This window comes from Chaetura pelagica, unplaced genomic scaffold, assembly GCF_000747805.2.
Source record: "Chaetura pelagica isolate M959 unplaced genomic scaffold, ChaPel_1.0 scaffold112, whole genome shotgun sequence".
Lineage (NCBI taxonomy): Eukaryota > Metazoa > Chordata > Aves > Apodiformes > Apodidae > Chaetura > Chaetura pelagica.
In genome coordinates this window covers 3,284,039-3,306,052 of record NW_009952798.1, presented here as the reverse complement: position 1 = coordinate 3,306,052, position 22,014 = coordinate 3,284,039, and the positions used below count along the sequence as shown (strand labels likewise).

The following is a 22,014-nucleotide window of genomic DNA, read 5'->3' as shown; positions in this document are numbered from 1 at the left end:
GCAGGATCTGCCCTGCAGTCAGCAGTGTGTTTTCACATTTGCTGCTGCTGCACATCTCCCACAGCCTGGGGAATCCTTTAGCTCTTTTAAGAGAAGGATTTTTATTGGGAATTAAGTGGCAACTTAATGAATAGGCAGGAGGGGACTCTGGCCTGCAAGCTCTTGTCAGGAAAAGGTATTGTAGGATCACAGGCTCACACTTTGCTTGCTAGCCCTAAACTTCGGGGTTTGTTTATTCCCAGGACAGTCAGGAGGCTTCCCATCTCCTGGCATGAAGCTGTGAAGGTGATGTGTTCTGCTTGGGCAGGCATCCAAGGGTTAAAGCAGGGCAAAGGGTCCTGGGGCTCTGCAGGATGCCTCAAAACATCAGTTCTCTGCCTGCCTGACACATTCCATGCATGGTAATGGATGGGCAGTGGGAGCTTGCACAAGGACAATCCATGTGTCTTCCTGGCGGCTGGGAATTCCTGCAGGAGGGAGAGGAGGGAGCAAAAGGCTTTTGGTTGGGTGAGCTGGTCCTTAGGGGCTCCCCACGAACCCTCAGGGCAATTTTTTTCCCCTCTAGAGTTGATTGTTTGAGACTGATGCAGTTTCTGGCCAAGCACTCTCTTCCTAAAGCTGGTGCATCCCAAGGGAAGCAGGAATTAAAGATCATTGTTTGCACAATGTAATTGAAGTGCGATTTACAGGAGCGAGAGGGAAGCGGGTAGGAAAGAAAACTGTTTTCTGCCTTTCTTCTGGTTTTCCTGCTAAGGAGCAAAGATGTTCTTGTGGTTCCTTGTATCTCTTCTGCCTGGCTTGACAATGATGTTGTGGTTTGGGCCCAACATGACAGCAAAAGACCAGTCACATGGCTGGCCACTCAACTCCCCCACACACACTCAGCTCCAAGTTCTTCCAAAGCTGCATAATCAGAGCCCACTGGCAGCAAGACCAAGTCCACTGGCCAAGTTCACCCCTTCTGACACCTTCAGGGAATGTTCCACCACATTCCTCCATGAGGCACAGCTGCCATCTCACCATGGGTTGCAGGGAAACATCTGCTTGGGCACCTTCTTCCCCTTCTTCTTCACCAACCCCCAGCACCGCTCTGCTTGCCCAGCACAGCTTTTCTTTTTTCTTTAAGAGCTCCCTCTGCTCAGGTGTTCTAACAGTCCTTTTGTATGTTAATCACTGAAGTGCATCTATTGTCTCTCCCCTGATCCCAAAAAGCCTGTCAAACCAAACCAGCACAGGTGTGTGTGTGAATATATATTATGTATATATATACACACACACACTTCCTTTTGGAAGTGCAGCAGGAACTTTTAAGGCAAGGTTGGCTGACCAAAGAGGTCTCAGCTGCTGACACCTCCCTTCAGATTTTGATCTGACTTCATACCAAAGGCAGAGTGAAGCAAACCATGTCCCCAGGCCCCTTAAACTGGACACCAGGGAGGATCCTTGGATATAGGACCTGCTCATTTGCATGTTCCTCTTGCCTGTTGGCTACGTTGTGCTGGCTTTTTGCCACATTTGGACTGCTCAGGGAACTCCTAGAGTGTTAAAGCCCTCCTAAATTACACCTGCTGGGAGGGCTTTCCAGAGTGATTTAAAGGCAGCCATCATAGCAGAACATTTCTGTGGGAGGACACACTGATGGGTGGAAAAGTGCCTCATGCCAAGTTATTCATCAAAGGCTGTTTTTCCACCCTGCTGGTGTAAGGGGGTGAGATAGCATGAAGAAGAGCTGGTGGCTACAGCCACAGCCCCTCTTTTCTTGGCTCAGTTGTTCCCTGTCTCCCTCCTTGCAGCTAGTGAGGCTTTGTCATCAGGTTGGCATGGCTCCCTGGTAATCCAGAAGTCACTGGAAACAGATAGAGTTGGGATAATGGTTTGCATGGCAGGTGGTCCCCCAGCAAATGGCCTTCAGTAATTAAAACTATACATTCCCATTTATGTGTAAATATGAAACAAAAGCATCTCTTTTTTTGGTTTAATTTCTGGGACTGTTTTTAACTTCCTGGCATTTAATGTGTATTCGAGATGTTGGCAACCACTGGGAGGGGATGAACCTGTGGCTGTCTCTGTTCATGTTGGGGTTAGAGAAAACAACTGGGTTTGGGATGGTTTTTCATATCTTTCTGAAATGGAAGGTTTTCTGAAAGGTGTTGGAACTGGTGATGTGGGGTTTATGTGAAAAGCCAATTTAGAGTTGTTACCAGGCATATTAGTGTCATTCCCAGAATCACTGGAGTGGGAAGGGACCTCTGGACATCATCTAGCCCAGACCCCTGCTAAAGCAGGATCACCTAGAAGCACATTCCACAAGACTGCATCCAGGCAGGCTTTGAACACCTCCAGAAAAGGAGACTCCCCACCTCCCTGGGCAGCCTGTTCCAGTGCCTTGGCACCCTAAGGTTTTCCCTCATGTTCAGATGGAGCTTCCTGTGTTTCAGTTTATGCCCATTGCACCTTGTCCTACTGTTGGGCACTACTGAGAAGAGCCTGACTCCATCCTCCTTAAACTTGCCCTTTAGATATAGACCTGAATAAGATCTCCTCTCACCCAGGCTAATTCTTCTCCAGGCTAATTCTTCCATGTGCTCCTGATGAACCTGCTCACTGCTGTGGAAGAGGCAGGAGAGGTGGTTTGTGGGTCTCCAAATCCAGCTCCTGTGCCCTGGTTATTAGGACAAAATCCTCATGTGGAGAGTTAAATAGTTGTATTTCCAGAAGTGAATGAAGTCAGATTTTAGGGTAGTTTTCCTGGCCTTGCTCTGCTGTCTGGACTCCCAATCCAGCTGTTGACTGCTGTCCCAGAGCAGGTTTTAGGGTTAGGTTCATGGAAAGAGGAAAGAGGCAGGTAGGGAAAAAGCCAAGCCAGGCAGTGCTTGGTGATTTGCCCTCCCTTTGAGTCACTGAACCCCTTTTAGAGGACATGGGATGGTGGTTGTGGTCCAAGGCTCTGCACTTTTTCCCAAGATGAGTTAGAGCAGGAGGAACAGGCACTGCTTTCTAGAGCATCCTGATTTCACAAAGAGCCAAGAAACAAAGCTCAGGTTGTAATAACCCCTTTTCCTTTGGGAATAACTTGTTCCCTAGGAGTTTCAGTGTGGGGCCAGGTTATCAGCCCTGCTGTGCTTCCCTGCATAGCACACAGGGGCAAAATCTCAAGGTGAAGAGCAGCGAGGTGGTCACAGCAGCTGATGGACTATTTAGACGATGATAACTGTGTCTGTTGCTGACTCTATGAACCACATCCAACAGCATCTATTTCAGTGCTGAGGAGCCCTGACAGAGCACATTTTGATTCATAAATTATCTAGAGCAGGGGGTGTGTGATGGGTTCCCCTTTCACATCTCATGAAAGTCATCCGCTCAGAGTTCAAGCAGCTCAATAAGTCCAGGGGCTCTCCAGGTTGTGGCTCCCTGATACAAACAGACCTTGGTGGAGAGAAAAGGGGGGAAACTTTCCTCTGTGTGGGAATCTGCTTCCCCAGCTGTGGTGGGGACAGCAAAAGAAATGGCCCCATGGCTGCTCGCTCAAACTCCCCCCACACACACACGCTGGGATGAGGAGGACAAAGCTCCTGGGTTGAGACCAAGGACAAGGAGGGTTCTTCACCAGTTAAAGTCCTGGGCAACACAGACTCAAACTTGGGGAAAAAATAAGAATTCAATTTCACACCCATCAAACACACACAGGACACAGATATACCCAGAGCAGGGCTTGTATATGTTACCCCCACCCCTCCCTTCCTCCCTGGGCCCAAATCACTTTGTTCCCAGCTTCTCCCCCTCCTTACCCCAAGTATCACAGGGGGATGGGTTTTAGAGTCAGTTCACAGGCTGGTGGTTCCTGCTGCTCCTTCCTCCTCAGGAAGAAGGATTCCTTACACTCCTGCCCTGCTTCTCCAGAGGGTCTTCTTCCTCTTCTTCCTCACCAACCACCAGCACAGCTCTGCTCAGGGGTTATCTCAGTTCTTTCCTATGTTAATGGCAGAGGTTAATCTATTGTCCCTCTAATGGCTCCTTGGCTGATTTTGGAGCAGGGGGAGCTTCTCAGCTTCTTACCAGGAGCCACTCCTGGCATCCTTCCCCCCCAGGTACCAAAAGCCCAGCAATAGCTGCATCTCTTCCCTCCTACGTGCTTGGACGATGCTCAAAGGGACAGGGAGGAAGGAGGACACATCCATGTCTTTTCTTTCCCTTTTTTTTTTTTCCCCCTGGGTTTGAGCCAGTGTCTTTAATGGCCTTTTTAAACCGTGTGAGCATTGGCTGAGGACAATTAAACATTATGGCCCTCATCTATAAAACCCCTCCTTATAGCAATGTTTCTCCAAAATGAGGCCTTTGCCACCACCCATTCCTCAATGAGCCTGGAAAAAACACTCAGAATGTGCTACCAGGATCCATCCCACTGCTCCTGACCCGGCACCACGTTGGTCCATCCCCTGCCAGGTTGTGGTGATGTAGGAGCTGCTGCTGTTCGTGTACACACACAAAGATGGAGGGATGGAAAGGTATTTACAGAGTCATCATGGTGGAAAAGGACCTCTGAGATCGCAGAGTCCAGCTGTCAACACATAGAAAAAACAAACTGGTGTGGCTTGTTCTCTAGACCCTTCCCCAGCTTGGTAGCTCCTCTGGACACACTCTAGCAGCTCGATGTCCTTCCTGTAGTGAGAGGTCCAGAACTGAGCATAGTACTCCAAGTGCAGCTTCACCAGTACCCAGCACAGGGGCACAAATCCCTACTGTTCCTGATACAGGCCAGGATGCTTTTGGCCTTCTTGGCCACTTGGGCACAACTCTCTGGGCCTGGCCATCCAGCCAGTGTTTTATCCAGTGAAGAGGACACTTGTCTGTAACAGGAAATTCTCTTGGAGGAACATGTGTTGTTCAGCAGCACTTCAGTGGGAATCACTGGTCAGAGGAACAATTAAGTGGTGGTTGGAGAGGGATTGTGGAGGGAATGAGGAAAAGCCTCTGAGAGACAAGTTTGGAGACACCTCTTTGCCCTCTGAGGCTAATTTGCAATTGTCTGCTTGCAAAAAGGCACCTCAGGAGGCACCAGATGCACCTGAGAGGTGCTGGGGAGGCTGAGCTGGAGAAAAACCTCTGTGAGTTGCAGCCTGGGAGGCTATTTAGGTCCATAATTTACTTCTTCATCCTTCCAAAAATGTCTGTGGTCAATTGTGAATTGTGTGACCATCTTAGGACATGGAACCCAGGACTATTTTTTAGTCCTTTGTGTCAAATTCCTGCCCTATTGACCGATTTCCCCTAAAATCTGTTGATTTCCACGTTTACAGATTAGCAGGACAGGATGTTGTGAGTAAAAAGGTATTTTATTACCCTTTCTATCAGAGGGAGTGCACCAAGGTGGCCCTGATGCATGACCTTTGCCATGGCAACGTGGCATCCTGAAGCATGTGAATGCCTCACAGCACAAGTGTGTCCACATCTCATGGGGTGTCCTTCCAAGCTGGCATCACGAGATGTCTCCTAAAGAGGCAGCTGTAAATTGCAGAGCAAAGGTGGGAATCTGAGGTGAAAAGAGGGGAATGATCCAAAGGAGGAGACAAGAGAACCTCATTATGGCAGAGAATGTTAGATTTTAAAAAAAACTAAGGCTGCTGTTAACATCTGAAGTTGTTGCCCATCAGTTTGTTAAGCTGGTAGCGATCAATGGGTCATTTTGGATGGAGAACAGAGAGAAGCAAGGACAGGAATGGGAGGGTTTTGGTCCAAGAGGAAGAAATAACAGCTTGATAATGGATGAGAAAGGTGTTACAGCTCCTGGGGCTCTGGGAGAGAGAAGAGATGGTGGGAAATGGTGGCTGGGGAAGGCCAGGGTGGTTCTGGGTCCTTAGTGGAGGGGGAAAGCCAGATCTGGAGACTTTGACCATCCCTTAAAATATGCAATCATGGTTGCACAGGGGCTGGAAAGGGAAAGAGGGGGATGCTGGGCAATGGGAAGTGACTTTATTTTGCAGCAGATCTGTCTTGCAGCTCCCTCCCAGCAGAACGATAAACGTTGTGTGTGTTTTGCTCCTGCTGAGATATATTGAAAAGACAGGGTTGGGGTTTTTTTTCTTTGTTTGTTTCTTTATTTTTGGCTGAGATGAATATAGCTTAACTGCAGGGCTTCCTTGCTCCTGCTTGGGGCTGGATCAGGGGTTTCTGCATCCCAGGAGATGATGAGGGGAGTGGTGTGGTGACCATATGCCTGTGTATAACTTCCTTGGTCATCACTAATTCAGCAGCCTGCCCTGGTATTGTGTTGGGCTGGCATCAGGTATCCCAGGCTCCACATCCCAACTGCTTTCTTTTGTCTGGCTGATGGAGAGAGCACCTGGGACTGTCACAAGGGCATTCCCCATGCTGGATGTCCATCTTCTCAGCATCTGCTGGCCGTGAGGCTCAAGTGTTGTCTTGATCTTCTCTGGGTGTCTAATTCCAGAGGAGGAGTCCAGCTGGGTGGAGGCAGCACAGCCCTCCATGGCACCCTGTCTGGCTGCCTGTAGGTAAGGACCAGCACAGAGCCCAAATTTGGCTCAAGTTGAGGAGAACAAGCCTGCTGCAGGGGGTCGACATACTTGGCAAGAGCATGAAAGCAGAGCAAGTGCTTGCAGCACTTACCCTCATACTCTCCCTGGCACCAAATATGTCCAGCTAAGAAAATTCCTGAGCTGCAGGTGGCATCTCTGCTATCTGATAGATTGGTTTCCCTTTTCCCTTTCCTTTCCTTTCCCTCCCTTTCCCTCCCTTGTCCCTTTTCCCTTTCCTTCCCTTGTCCCTTTTCCCTTTCCTTCCCTTGTCCCTTTTCACTTTCCCTCCTTTGTCCCTTTTCCCTTTCCCTCCCTTTTCCCTTCTCTTCTCTTCTCTTCTCTTCTCTTTCATTAACCTCTCCAATCTCTCATTAAATAAGTGTGGATTTCTATCATCCTCAGCATCCTCTGGCAGGAGGTCCCACAGTTAATCTCCCAGTTGTTATGTGAAGAATGACTTGGTTGGTGGGCATCTCCCTCTGACGTCCCTCTGCACTGATGTCCCTCAACTCTTGTCTTCTGTGAGAGAGGCCATGCCCACCCCAGGGACACAGTGCCCTGTGGATGCAGGTGGTTATTCAGAGGGGAGCACCTGGGTTCAGCCCTAGTTTCAGCTGAGCTCTACCATAGTTTAATAACAAAAACCCCTTGGAAATTATTCAGTTGCTGGTGGCATTTGTGACTGGATCAGCTGTTGGATGGAAAGCACCATTCTGAGCTGAGGCAGGTGAGAAGAGGAGAGGACCTTTTCTTGATGTTCTTAAACATCTTTTCCAACAAAAACAATGCTATGACTACATTTTAAAGCACACTGAGATACTGTGCAGGGGTGGCAGAGCCCCTTGGAGCTCCTGACCCAGCAAGTAAAACCTGCCTATCAAGCACCAGGCCCAGCCTTGCATGGAGACAGGTGGTGGAGGAGGCTCATGTACTTCAGGTACTGCTTGTCATGGGCTGTACCAGCTGCTCGTGCTCACTCTGCCTGTTATTTTTCTCAGGTAACACCAACAGTATCTTTGCACTGGACTACATCAGTGGAGCCTTAACCCTGAATGGACCTCTGGACAGGGAAAACCCCTTCTATAGCTCTGGATTCATCCTCACGGTGAAGGTGAGAGCTCCTCCAGCCAGGAAGCCCTCTGGCAGAGCAGGATTGGGAAGCTGTGGGGCAGCTCCTTCAAGGTGGAGGTGCAAACCTGGGACATGTTGCTCCTGTGGGCATCCAGAACCACGATGTGCTGATCCTTGGCCAAGCCAAGAGAGATGTTTCAACAGGCTGGGTCCAAGCTTGCTTGCCTCTATATGGATGTAGAAGGTCATTTTTGCTGCCTTGCCCGGTCTCCCAACTAGATCTGCCTGGTGTTTTATCTGCTGGCAGCTTGCAGGCACCTGGGATTGCAAATAGGATGAGACATCTACATCCAAGCACTTGAATTGTGCCCACTTGTGCCCTATTTCCCACCTTTCCCCCAAAAAAACCCCCAGAAAACTGGGAATGTTTTGTTATATCACTGGGCAGCAGAGTAACAGGGCATGACCTGTGGTGGCACAGGGAGAGAGCAATGCTGAAAGTTTCCTCATCAAGGAAAGGCACTGGAGCATGGTCTTCTAGCCCCATCAGCCCCACCAGAGAGCAGCTCCTGGGCTCTGCTCACAGGCCTGTAATTAAAATCAATACCAAGCTGGACAGCTGGTTGGAAACACATTTAGAATATAGATTCGGCTGGGGTGGGGAAAAATCAGCATTGTAGGAAGGGTCATTGATTGGGAGGGCAGCAGCCAACACATCTCCTTCTCCTTTTGGCAAGTGCAACTTTTTTTGGGGGGGCAAAGGGACAAGAAATTACGCCCCTTGGTCCCAGGCGCAGGTCACACTGTGGTATGGGGGAGAAATCCACATCCATCCCTGGTATCTCTTGGTATGGGCACATGAGACTTTGAATGCAGTAGAAAACAGGAGAGGGAGGATTGACTGTTTTTAATAGGGACAAAATTATCTGTTTAGTCTCAAGAAGGTTTGTGAACCTGAAAACTTGCCCACTTTCCTGCATGTGCTCATGGAGTTCCAGCTACAAACTCTCTCTCCACAAACTTTGCCTCCTCTTGCAAATGCCAGCTCCCTGTGTCCCACATCACCAGGACCCAAAATGTTCCCTGCTGCTCTCTCATCCTGGAGCATGCAGTGAAAATACAGCTGGATTGCTCCTTGTTGAGATCAGCCTGTTCTGCTGGTGTGTGCAGAAGTGGTGAATAGCAATAAGCCGTGTGGGTCGTGTTAGCCTTGCTTTTCTGTGCCCACAGCAAAGCAAGATGATCCAAAGGACAAGAGGAGGGGACTCTGCTTCAAAAGGCTGCTTTACAAGTCTTGCTTCTCTGGCAGGAAAATCTGCACTCTTTGGGAAAGCAAAATTAAGGTCCTTCCGAGGTGTGATGTGGAGTCACGATTCAGCTCTGGATTTAGACACATGTTGCCAAACCTATTTTAAGGTCTAAATCATGTTTTCCTCTGTTGCCCTAGTTTTCTGTCCTTTTAGGGGTGCTGTGGTGGTGAGCTCCCTGCTCCTGGTCACACCTCAGGAGATGGCAGAGGAGAAAATCATAGAATGGTTTGGGTTGAAGGACCTTAAATATCATCTAATTCCAATCCCTCCCTGCTGACAAGGGCAGGGACACCTCCCACCAGCCCAGGTTGCTCCAAGCCCCATTCAACCTGCCCTTCAACACTGCCAGGGATGGGGCAGCCACAGCTTCTCTGGGCAGCCTGAGCTCACAGGAAAGAATTTCTTCCTAATATCCAATCTAAATCTCCTCTCTTTCAGCTTGAAACCATTCCCTCTCATCATCCCTCCCTGCCCTTGTCAAGAGTCCCTCCCCAGCTTTCCTGGAGCCCCTTCAGGTACCAGAAGGTGCTCTAAGGCTTCCCAGGAGCCCTCTTTTCTCCAGGCTGAGCAACCCCAGTTCTCTCAGCCTTTCTCCCTAGGAGAGGCTACTGGAACACCATTTGCTCCCTTGTGGCTTCCCCTATTTTGAGGACTGTCTCTCACATCTCACAAGGTGTATTGTTCTGGTGTCAAATGTCTCTGGCAGGGAAGCTGCCTCCTCACCCCCCAGGGTGACTCTGAGTCCTGACAACCTGTTGCATGCAAGTGAGAACGTGGCCACAGCCACCCCAAGGGTAGTGTTCCACCCCTGGGAAGGTTTGCAAGGGTGCTGTGGGTCTGAGACATGGGTGATGGAAGAGCTGGGTGAGTTAGTGGGTCAGTGGTGTGGAAAGGTGGTCAGGGTTGAGAAGCAATAGCAGAGCCAGCTGAGAATGTTTCTTTGGCAAAGCAGAGGAAGCAAAAGCTGCAAGAGTGTCTACTCTGGGCCTGTGCACCTTCTTTCAGGTTTATTATTTGAAAAATAAAGGCTGCCCTGTTGCCTTCTGTCCCTGCAGGCCACAGAGCTGAACGACGACCGCACGCCCTCCAACGCCACCGTCACCACCACCTTCAACATCCTGGTCATCGACATCAACGACAACGCGCCCGAGTTCAACAGCTCCGAGTACAGTGTGTCCATCCCAGAGCTGGCCCAGGTGGGCTTTGCCCTTCCCCTCTACATCCAGGTGCAGGACAAAGATGAGGTGAGGTATCCCTTGCCACCCGGGGTGCTGTCCGTGCCTCGTAGGGTTGCACTGAAACTGGGGTTTCCAAGGGGTGCAAAGTCACCCGTTCACCTGTGAAGACTGGACATGCCCTGCTGCTGTCAGGAGAACAGGATATCCTGGGAGGCTGTGGCTGCCCCATCCCTGGAAGTGTTCAAGACCAGGTTGGATGGGGCTTGGAGCAACCTGGGCTGGTGGGAGGTGTCCCTGCCTATGGCAGGAGGGTTGGAACTAGATCTTTAAGGTTCCTTCCAACCCAAACCAGTCTGGGATTCTATGGTGAGATACTGGCTAACATGGGGCTGGTGGAGGCATGGAAGAAGGGGACACCAGTTCATTGCTGCAATTGAGCTGGGAGCATTGGAGGCTTGTTTCTGGTGTTAATAGAGCCTCTGTTTGTTCCCAGTCCATGCTGAGCAGCAGCATGTTTCCCAGCCCTGGGCTTGCAGCCTTCAATTACTCTGATTATTTGACTTGTGCAGTTGGTGTCTGGCTGCTTCTGTGCTCCCACACCCTCCAACCCCACCGTGCTGCCTGGTGTCTGCTTCAAACAAGTGCTGACACCTCATGGTGAACTTCCCAAAATCTCTGGGAAAGGCTCTGGCTCCAGGCTCCTGCAATCCCTGTTCCTCTTTGGGCTGACAAAGGGAAGAGGGTTTGCCAGAAGAAATAGCATCATCAGGATGGTTTCCTGATGCTTCAGGTAAACGATGTGAAGGCAATGAGGGATATGAAACAGAACATCTCCCCATGAAATCCTGCTGGGTCTATCAAAATTAGCATCTTCTCAGCATCACCTTTGATGGCTGAAATGATTGGTTTGCTTTTCCCCAGCCCTGGGTGGAGTTCACTGGGTCTTGTAAAGCCACCAAGAAATCCCATTTTTTCGTGTGAAGTGATTATGACACAAAACTAATAATCTCCTTGTGACATGATGTCACCATCCGTGAGTTCAGCCTGAAGAGGTGCAGATGAGCCATTAAGCAGATAAAGGGACTGTTTTTTCTTGAAAAAATGTCAATTGCTAATAAAGAAGACATGGATTTGATGGATGCTGAGGATAGTTTCTGAATAGAGGTGCTGTCGTGCTCTCTGAGAGATGTCAGCAGATCCGTTCTTGAAGGGCATTGTAACACTTCTGTTGGTGCCAGAAGGATGAAGGATCTGTCATAATTTCTGGTTAAAAGCTCATTTTACTGGAGTGACTCCCATTCAAGAATTCACTTCTCAGCCTTGCTAATTTTAAAACTGGAGAAGAAAAAAAAAAAACAACCCAGCCTTGCCTTCCCAACCACGCCAGCAAAAAATAGACTCATTCTTTTGGTGTGTTTCTTTCACTTCTCGAGACTTCCCCAAAAGAAATGGCTGAGGTTTTAAAAACTGCTGAGAGAGGATCTCTTCTGCTAAGGGAGTCTGAAGGAGTTTTGCTGGATGTGTCTTTGGAGACCATCATATTAGCACAGATTGCCTTGACCGTGGCATTATTTTCGCTGATAAGAACAGGAGAGCTGATGTCTTGGAACAGCTGGAGGGAGAAAAGTTATAAGCAATGGGGTTGGGTGGTTTTTTTTCCTGTGTTATCCTGTGGTGGATCTTTCTTATTTCCCCTCGTGGAACTTGATTAAGCATCCAGGTAGCACTTAGAGGGAAAGAAACGGGGAGAGGACACCCGGGTTGTGAAAGAGATGTGGGGCTGCATCTGCAGCTGGGCTTGTTCCAGCTCTGCTTCCTGGGCAGTGGATTTATGGGAGTCCCCAGACCCCCCAAAAAACTTGTGGTAAAAAACCTGGCAGAAAGGGAAGATGGATGCCTGACAGTGGTGTTTTGGCTGCTCAAGTACCTCGTGAGAGTTGCCAGGCTTTTCCAAACCATCTGGATCTGAGGTAGCTGAGGTGCTGTCAGGCTCCCTGAGCTCCCTCGGGGTGCAGGGGTGGAGGGATGGGACAGCCAGGATCTGGGTCTTCAGGCAGGGATGTGACTGAGGACGTGGCTGACAGAAGCTATTTTGCCAACACGGCCTTCATGCTGGAGATGACATGATTCATTTGTGTAAGGGGCAAAGGAAAACAAACAGAGAATTATACATGTCTCAATGCATAACTAGAGCAGATGGATAGAGACACATGAAATCAAAGCTAGAGTCTTCAGGAAGATGATTTTTGCTCGAGTTTTCTCTCCTGTCCCCCAACCTATGTTATTAAGTCCCCTTGGCAGGTTGATTTCTTTCTTGAACCAGGCAATCCAGCCTCATTCTCCAGCACATGTTGAGGCTGTTCCTTCAGACCTCACACTTTTTAAGGCCCTATGTGGACAGAGCAGCCCAAGCCTGAACCTTGCCCCGTGCAGGGGTCCCGAGGGGTTTGGTGGCTTTTGGGAACCTGCTGGCCATCACACTCTGGTTTTGCCTTCATAGAGCTGGGGAAAGGCTCTTAAAACTCTTTGTGTGGGCTGTCAAGGCCATTAAACAAGAAGGTGTTTTGTAAGCAGGCCCACGTGGCCTTTTTAAATGGTGGCGTTTGGGTCTTTCTTCTGGTGTGTTTTGCACAAACTTAGATGATTGCTTTTTGAAGGAGGTAGATTAAATGATTCAGCAAAGCACTTAAAATGTATTTATGTTGCACACAAGACAGCCCTTGAAAGCTTGCACTTGAATTTCCCTCTGGATTTAAGTGCGTTGCAGGAACTAGGCTGGCATTGATGTCTCAGTCAAGGTACCAAAGTGGGGTGTCTCCAAGGAGAAACCCTTTCCTCTGAGTTTGTCCCTTGCAAACGCCCCTCAAATGTGGTCAGGGCCTTGCTCCAAGAGGAGCTAGCTGGGAGTGGGAGCTGGGATGGAGAGCATCTCAAGAGGATGCACCCAGGTGAAGCCAAGGTGACCCCAGCTGTGGATTCAGGGTGCAGCCAAGAGGTGTTCAGCTTGTTCTTCTTTTTGCACTCTTATCAAAAACGCTTCAGCACTGGAGAAGTTGCTGCACTGGGTTCATATATGGGTTTTGGACATGGGCTTCTGTGAACCAAGAAAAAAGGCATTAACCTCTGTGCAGCTGAGTCTCCCTCCCTGCCAGATAGACAGCAAACCACTTGATTAACTTTCCAAAGAAGTTTGAGAGCTAGGTGTGAAAATCTGTGAAGGTTTCCCAGGATTTAGACTGAGTCTGTAGACAACTGGACATTACAGAATGCCCTCCCAGGCTGGGGTTGGGTTCTCCTCTCCTTCTCATGGCAATAGATCAGCAGGGTGTGAATAAATCCTGTGTATGACACAGAAGATTAAAGCCACTTCTGCAGCGAGATTTGTTTCCAGGTTGAGAATAAGCTAAATAAGTTTGTGTTCATTGGGAGGGCTGGTTAGTTCAGGCTCTGCTGCTTCAGGGCTGGCTGAGATGGGGGATATCCTGGTATTTTACAGCTTGGTGGCTTGATGCAGGATTTTAAGAAGAAGACAAGGGAGAAGGAGCAGGGCAGCTCTCAGAGCATTCCCTCCTTAAGCTTCCCATTGCTGCAAAATCCCTGCTGTACTTTCCCAGGGCAAGGCAGGGAAACTATCTCCTCCACCTCTTCCCTTGATTTTTCCTTGCCACAGTTGACTGAAGAGGAAGAAAAGGGCAGGGACTGTATGAAGCACCAGGATGATGAGCTCACATTTTCCAACTGTTTCAAAACGTTTCTCCAAAATAAGGGTAAGGAGGAAGATCAACTGGGGAACTTAGAATGAAAAGGAAAACCCAGGCTGTGGGAATACAGAATATTGGTTGCACAAAGCCACATCAGAGACTTGCAGAGGGGTATTGTACATGCCCAGGCGTGTGCAGGTGCAATATATGAATCATCCTTAGCATATATATGCACACGACAGACACACGCACTATAAATACCAACTACACAGCAAGGGACTGCAAAGGGACACTGACAGCACTGGAGTATTCTCTCCCAAAAGTGCCAGCTGCCAGTCGGCCTGAATTAGATTGCACAGGGGTTTTTGCAATACATGGAATTCGCCAGCAAATTACCCTTAAAGAGGGAAAATCAATCATTTGGAGCAGAGATAAGCTGAAGGCAAGGCAGCCTCGGATTGATCCCGTCTGTGCAGCCGTGTGTGGAATTCAGCAGATAACCTGGGGAGAGCAGGAAAGGAGAGGATTCCGAGAGGTGGGAAGCAGGCAAGGACTGCCACTTAGGACAGACAGACAGAAGAAAAGGGCTGCCAGCACTGGGAGGAGGATGGGAAAGGCTGGGGAGCATTTTGCTCCAGGCATCCTGCATCACCTGCAACCCCAGCAAGGTCATTAGGGATGCAGGGGACAAGGGCCTGCACCTTTGGATGGGTCATGGATGCTGTGGTGCTTGGGTTCTGGCTGAAAAATGGGTGCTGGGTGAAAAATGGGTGCTGGGAGTGAGGGATGGGTGCTGGGAGCCTGAGCTGGCTGGCTGGGCAGCCAGAGAGAGGGAGGTGACTCTGGAGGGGCTATGCAGAGCACTTCAGTTAAATGTCTTGAAGTGGGTGGAGAGAATAAGCCTCTTTATGCTTTGTGTTTTCTAAGGAAGGATTAAGCATTATTTGTCTGTGCCTAGAACGGGGCACAAGGTATCAAAACCATACAAAGAGGCACTAATTGCTGCTTTTTTTTAAAAATAAAATGCCCTTTCCCCCACCTTCCTCCTCCATCCCTCCTGAACTTTCAGTACTTTCCTTTCTTTGCAAACTTGCCAGGATGAGGGATATTAAACATTTGTCAGCTTTTTGTAGGTAATAGCCCTTGCCTGGGAAGTGGCTGGGAGGAAAGCTGGAGTTCAACTGGTTTTTGTGCTTCAGAAAGGCATGGATCTCCATTTTGGAAAAGCAAGCTGGAGTTGAGGTAGGGCTGGAGGAATCACAGGCAGCCTTGTACCGAGTCAGGGTAAACAGTGGAGAACTGAGGATCCCAGGCTGCTTTTCACAAATTAGGGCTGAAAACGACTGCAGGCCACCAAGCAACCTGAGCACCTCACTGATTTCAGGGCAGTTTTGTTGAGGAAGGGCTATTTGCTTGTCTAGGTTGTCTATTTTTTTTTACATGGATTTTTTGCTTAGCCTTGCGTAAGTGATGCTAAATACTTTCTTTGTCTGGTGGAAGGTTGAATGATTTCCACGTGTACTCCCATGAGGGAAGGGGGCTAAGAGGGAGCAGAAGCAATGGAAGAAGCCAGTGGGTGATGCTGGGTGAAAAAAGGCAGGGATAAAGCTCATGTTCCATCCTCAGCCAGTGCTGGAAGAGCTGATGTGGCAGCTTTGACCTCCTGAGCTGAGGAGGGTTTTGTGGTGAACCAGCTTGGGGAAGCAGAGTTCTGGCCATGGTTCATAGCAGGTGCACGAGCAGGTCCCATGTCCCCTGGGACCTCAGGGGGGCATATGTACCCACCCCCTGGCATCTCAGAGCCTTACACCTGAGCCTCTGCCTTTTGCCAGCCGGTCCTTGTCTCTGGCTGTGCCCAGAGACAGTTGCCCCTCTGCTCCAGCCTCCTGGGATTGAAGAGGGGTATTGTGCAGGCGCGGGTGGCAAACGGGCCGGTCACAAATGGTCCAACTAGGGAGCATTTTGGGTCAATCAGTCAGGGGTCAGTGTTGCACAAGCTGGGCAGCAGCATGAGGTTGATGCTGGCATTGTGGCTCCTCTCGACCCGCTCCGAGGGAAACGCAGGCGAGGAGCAGAGTCATAATTATGCCCAACTGCAGCTCCCATTGTCTTTTAGCTGAATTGACATGAAATTGCCATCAGTTGTGGCTCCAGCTAGGGCTGGGGAGAGGTTTGATTGCCAGGCAGGAGGCAGAGGGCAGCAGCCCCAAGCCCCAGCAAGCGCCGGCCCCGTGTGCTGGCACGGGATGAGCTGGGAAACGTGTGGCTTGTATCCCAGCTTTGTGCAGCAGCACAACTTCCCTCTGGAGCCCCTTTCTTTATGGCTCAATTTGTTTTGGACGGGAGGGTGCGTGCAGACGGGTTTATTATGGTAGGGCTGCTAAGCTTTGGCAGGCTGCTCATTTAATTTATGCCTCTGAAGGGAGGCGAAGGAGCCAGGTCGTTTTCAGCCACAGGAACAACCTCGAGGGGTGCAGGAGCTGGGGGAGAAGGGGCTGGAGGAGAGAAAGTGAGCAGGTAGGGCAGGTCGTGCACCACCTGAGCACCACAAAGAGATGGTTCTCAGCCCAGAGCCCACCTCTGCACACCAGGACCTTTGTGAGCCCGGGGTGACAGCTCTTGTTTTTCTTCTTCACAAGCACATTTCAGTTCCATCTTTTTTTGCTCTGGGTGGCAGGAGCAGGTAGGGAAGGGGTGAGGAAAAAAAATGTTAGCAGCTTCCTGTGGCTTTCCTTGGGGTTTGTGGGGTAGTAGCTGTGAGCTGGGCTGAGCCAGCCCCTGCTGGGCAGACCTTTGTGAGCCCGGGGTGACAGCTCTTGTTTTTCTTCTTCACAAGCACATTTCAGTTCCATCTTTTTTTGCTCTGGGTGGCAGGAGCAGGTAGGGAAGGGGTGAGGAAAAAAAAATGTTAGCAGCTTCCTGTGGCTTCCTCTGGAGTTTGGGGGGTAGTAGCTGTGAGCTGGGCTGAGCCAGCCCCTTCTGCTGGGCAGCTGATAACAATGTGAATATTTAGATGTGCTTTCAGCCATCCGCAGGGGGCTCGTGGGCTCTGGGAACTGGGAGCAAGGAAAGCAGCATGGGGGCAGAAACAAAAAAATAAATAGCTGAATAAACAGATAAATGACAACTGGCAGCAACATCCCTCCTGACAGGCAGATGCATTCCCCTTCTCCAGACCTCACGTGGGGAGACTGAGGCACTCGAGGAGCTGCTAATGAGGGATGGTGGGTATCTGGAGGCTGATCTCTGTCCCCAGCTGGAGAGGAATTAATCCACTCAGCTTTCTTCCCGCAAATGCTTGGATTTCTTTTGATGTTTCAACTTTCATCTGGTGCCTCCAACAAACTTGCTCCTCTCTGCCTTCCAAGAAAAATCTGTCACATCTCACCACCGTGGAAGGTGCAGGGGAGGGCACCAGGCCCTGGGAGAGACACCCAGGGTTTGGCAGCAGAGCTGGGCAGAAATTCCTCCATGAAATGGCTTTTTGCGGCTGGTGGGAAGTGGCTGTTTGCTATAAATTGGCATCTTAAGGATGGGGTTTGAAATAACGGCACGAGGAGTCATGCTTCCTTGTGCCGTTCCCCATATCCTCTGCTCCTTCCCTCCCAGGCTGTGTGCTGGAGTTGGGGAGCATCCCTCACTCGTGCTCGGGTTGGCACATCCCAGTTTGCCAGCAAAACAGCTTTTGGAGGGAGCTAAGCCTGCCCCGAGATGGGTCTCTTTTGTTCCCTGGGTAGGGGTGCTCGCTCAGCCCAGCAGAGTATTGCTGGGTTTCTGGGACAGTGGGTGCCCTCAGAACTTGCTTGTGAGGCTCTGTGGGTGCCCCCAGAGCTTGCTCCTGCACCTTTGGCTTTGCCAGAGGTGCTCAGCCTGCCCTCTGGCTTCCAGGGGGTGCGGGGAGGAGGAGGGCAAGCAGGGATTCTGCTCGTGTCACCAGCTCTCGGCAGTCACGCTTAGCCAGCTTTTGCTATTAGTGCCCCTTGGTGCATTTAATTGGTCCCTTTTTTCCTGATAGGAGGGAGATCATTCGGGGAAAATTGGAAATTCAGCTCTGGCAGATTCTGGACTCGCTCTTCGTGTGCTCTGCTGGGCTGTGCTCTGGGAAGGGGTGCTGTGCCCGGGGGAGAGGGGCCTGAAATGCTGCTGTGGGCAGCTCAGTGCTCCTGCTGCTTTGCCAGCCAACACCTGGGAGAAGAGGAGTTTTGCAGTTCCCAGTTTGAGATTCGTTGCTGGAAAGAGCCCTCTGCTTGGGAGAGGCACCCATGCCATGCCCCCCCAGCATAAGATGATGAAATCCCAGTGCCTGGTGTCCTAGGCTGTGCCTGGAGCTCGAACCAGCAGAAGGGATCTTCCCTCCAGCCGTGTGCTATGCAGCTTCATCCCAGGGATGCACTCCTTTCATCTGCACATGGATTTTGTACAAAACGGGTGCACATGGAAAGCAGATTTATAGAAATCATATGCATTGTACAGCCAGCAAGTGTAATAAAACACAACGAAGAGCGTTTAAGGTCGGTGCCAAGCCCCATGACTCAGTTAACCAAAGCCAAGCAGAGAAACGCTCCCCTGCCTCTCCAGTAATTGCATTTTTTACATGTCTGAAGGCAAAGGGCTGTGCCCAAGCTGCTGGTTTTGGCAGGTTTGCACCCAATGCCCAGGCTTGGCAGTTGGGCCAATGCTTCTGTCTCACACTTGCCCCCCCAGGCTGGCACCAGGTGCCCACAGCCTCACCCTGCGTCTGTGCCAGGCTCTTGGTCACTGCTCACCTTCCTCTCTCTCTCTCTCTCCCTCCCCAGGGACCCAACAGCGTTTTTGAGGTTTACCTGGTGGGCAACAACTCCAACCACTTCATCATCTCCCCCACCTCCATCCAGGGGAAGGCAGACATCCGGGTGCGCGTGGCGGTGCCCCTGGACTTCGAGACCATTCCTCGCTACGAATTCTCAGTAAGGCTCCTCCCCAGGGATGTGGTGGAGCCACCATCCCTGGAGGGATTGAATAGCCACGGGTGGGTGTGATGCTGATGGGTGTGATGGTTCTGTGGTGGCCTTGGTGCTAAAGGTTGGACTTGGTGATCTTCAAGGTCTTTTCTGACCAAAATGATGCCGTGATTCCATGGGTTGTCTGTATTTCTAAGAGTGACCTAGGAGTGACCACTCCCCAGGCTTCTCTTTCTCTGATCCACCCTGTTCAACTCCAGAGCATTACAAAATGGCCAAGAAATGGAAATAATAAAAAAGGAAAAGGAGGAGCTGGGGAAGAATTTTGCTCTGTGCCTTCTCTTTCCTTCCAACAGCCAAAGGCTCAGCTGCAAAAGTGTAGGCAGAGCATGTTCCCCCTTGCTATGTCACAAGGCTGTGGAAGCTTTCTAGGGCATAAAACCTGGTTTTAAGTGCACCTATCAGGCATCAAAGCTCTCCCCAGCCTCCTGCTCCAGTTTCATCCTGCTCTCTGCCTGAGTTGTGAATTCTCCAGGAAGGCAAAGCAGGTTCGTGCCTCACCAGAGGTATTAGAGGGAGCTTCATTGTGGTGAAAGATGAGCAAAAGCTTCCCACCCTTGCTGAAAGTGGCAGATCCTGGGTCTCCTCTTTGCAGGGCAGAAACCAGGGCTCATTGGGGCACATGGTGCAGGGTGTTTGGCTTTCCCAAGAGCTGAGGTCAGCTGGAGCTGAGCCAGCTCCAAGGGGGAGGGAAGGGGCTCTTTCCTTTCTTTGAGCATCTTTGCTTTGGTAGTTGGCCCCGAGTTGGCTCACCTGGTGAGGGAGCTCAGGGGAGCGTTTTTTATTCCCCCCCCCCCCCCCCTGGTATTTTTTTTCTGAAAAAGAAGAGCAGAGAAAACTCTCCCAAGCTTCCCAAAAGGTGCCTCCAACCTCCTCCCCTTTTGCTTCCCACCTCTGCCCCAGCTCTTTGCAAACGAGAGCGTCCCGGACCACGTCGGCTTCGCACGGGTGAAGATCAACCTCATCAACGAGAACGACAACCGCCCTGTTTTCAGCAAGGCCCTGTACAATGTCAGCCTCTTTGAGAACGCCACCGTGGGCACCACTGTCCTCCAGGTTCACGTGAGTAGAAGCATCCTGGCTCTCTCTGCCACATCTCCTTGGTGAGCATGTGGCTCTTGCGGTGCTGGCACCGAGAGCTAGGCTTTGGAGCCTGCGAGGGACGGGTGAGGTGCTGGCGGTGGGGTACAGCCCTCCCACGGGCCTTCCTGGTCTCTGAAAGATACGTGTGTGGTTCCCACCACACCAGAAGCCCCAAGGAGAGTCCTGCACTGAAAGGTCTCACCTGCAAACAGCAGCTTCTCCTGCAGATATGGGTCCCGAGTGGTTGTGTTGTCTCCCTCCTCCTCCCTGTGTGAGATCCAGTGAGTATTTCAGTTGGGTACGTGGCTTGTGTTCCGTCATCTATTCACTGCCTCTCTCTTCCCTTAATTCTTATGGGAAAAGATGCTGTGGTACCTAATGGACTTGGTCCCTTCATCAGTGAGAGTGAGCCCCAACACTGGTCTTTAAGTGTGGGTTTTCTCCCTGCTCTGTGGTGCCCATGGTCTTCCTCCAGCAAACCCAGGTCAGTTGAGCTGCGAAAAGTGTTCAGGATGGAAAAAGAGGGGAATGATTGTATTTAGCTGAGCATGGTATTAAATGGCTGGCAGCAGAACAGAGGTGGTGATGGTAGTGAGAAGCACCCAAAATCCCTGGGTAGATGACAGGTTTCCCAGGGTGCAAGGGAGATGTTCATGGGTGTCAGTTGTTGGGCACAGCAGGAAGCAGAACAAAATCCGGTGCTGAGCAACCATCAAAATGGGAAGTGAAGCTTCTCTGGGAGGGGAAATATCAAAACCCCTGCTAGGCTTGGGGGTGGTATTTCTGCTATCATTAGTTGCAGATGGATTTGCTTGGCTCCCTGTCCAGCTGCCCTACTGACCCCCAGGACACATCCCCTGGTCTCCCACCCACAGCAGCCTGCCAATCCAGGGAATAAAAGCCCTGACAAAAGGCTTGGGTGCATGTGCCTCTGCCTAAGTGTGTTTACTCTACAAACAGATGGTGTGAAACTCTGTAGAGCCCCCGAGCTGTTCCCATCTGACAGTTATTAATATTTCAAGCAGATGTTGAGCTAGTCAGGCCGTCAGGCACTGAACAATGAGATTGTTACTGAGTCTCCTTTCCCAACTTCCAGCTATGCCAGCGTTCTGGAGTGAATGCAGGATGCCAGAAGTTGAATCTTCTCTGATAAATCAGCATGGATGCAGTTAGGGCTGAAATCCAGATTGCCCTCCCAGGCTGATCCCAAACTTTTAACCACACTCGTAAAGCACCAGCTCCTCCTGCTGCTGCCTTCAAGGTGCAAACCCCTGCTCCCCTCCACAGCACTGCCCATCTGTGTGGGGCCTCTCCAACTGCCCCATCAGACAAAGTCTGCTTTCCTAACTGAGAAAATTCCTCTTTTTTTTTCTTTTCTGCTTGCCTGGGACCTCTTTGTGGGTAATTCTGGGATGAGTTTTTGAAGAAAGCTTGGCCAGCCACATGGAGTACCTGCTTCTTTGGTGGCTGCTGAATGATGTCCCCATGGAAAGGGAACTTGTATTGGTTTCTCCCTTGCTCAGGGCTGCAAAACACCCCTTTGTGCAGAATTTCTGCCGTGGGTTTGGAGGGGCAATGGGTTCCCAAGGTGCCAAGGACAAAGCAAGAAAGGGTTTATGAGATGAGGATGAAGAGGGGAGCGTGTGGGCTGAGTGAGCAGTGGCTGGAGAATGGCAGGAGGCTTCCCTGCAGAAGCAATGCCACTGGGGAGGTGAGCTATTAAAACCACAGGGGACCAAGGAAAAGGGAGATGGCTTCTGCCCAGCCCCATGTCCTGGGGAAGGAGGAGAATTTATTCCTGGCAGCCCAGAAGACCCTGGGTTAGTTGCCCATCTTTCAGTAAGAGCTTCCCCGCTTGCCCCCCTTGGCTGTGTGTGCTGGGAAGAGCAGGGAGACTGCCCTGCCCAACAAGCACACCTCTCACTGCCACCCATTCCCCACTGCCTTCTACTTGGCCAGCTGAAAATGGAAAGGAAAGAAAAAAAACAGAGCAAGCAGACTTCATTTGCTGTGACAAATGGCCACCCGTCTCTGCGGCGTTTCGGCTCCTAATGTCAGTGACAGCAGAGAAACATTGCCTGTTACACGTATAAATCAAGTGTAAAACAACCCAAAGTGCAGGCAGCCAGCAGGGA

General features: G+C 50.6%; 1 protein-coding gene across 1 annotated transcript in view; it reads left to right on the top strand.

Annotated features, from left to right (window-relative positions):
• The window catches only part of CDH23 (cadherin-related 23), a 188,905-nt gene that overhangs the window by 87,257 nt on the left and 79,634 nt on the right, over positions 1-22,014 (top strand). Inside the window, exons 9-12 of the mRNA XM_009994895.1 lie at positions 7,535-7,647; positions 9,973-10,161; positions 18,593-18,742; positions 19,700-19,858. Of these exons, the coding sequence (XP_009993197.1) occupies positions 7,535-7,647; positions 9,973-10,161; positions 18,593-18,742; positions 19,700-19,858 (611 nt within the window). The remainder of the gene's footprint in view (positions 1-7,534; positions 7,648-9,972; positions 10,162-18,592; positions 18,743-19,699; positions 19,859-22,014) is intronic.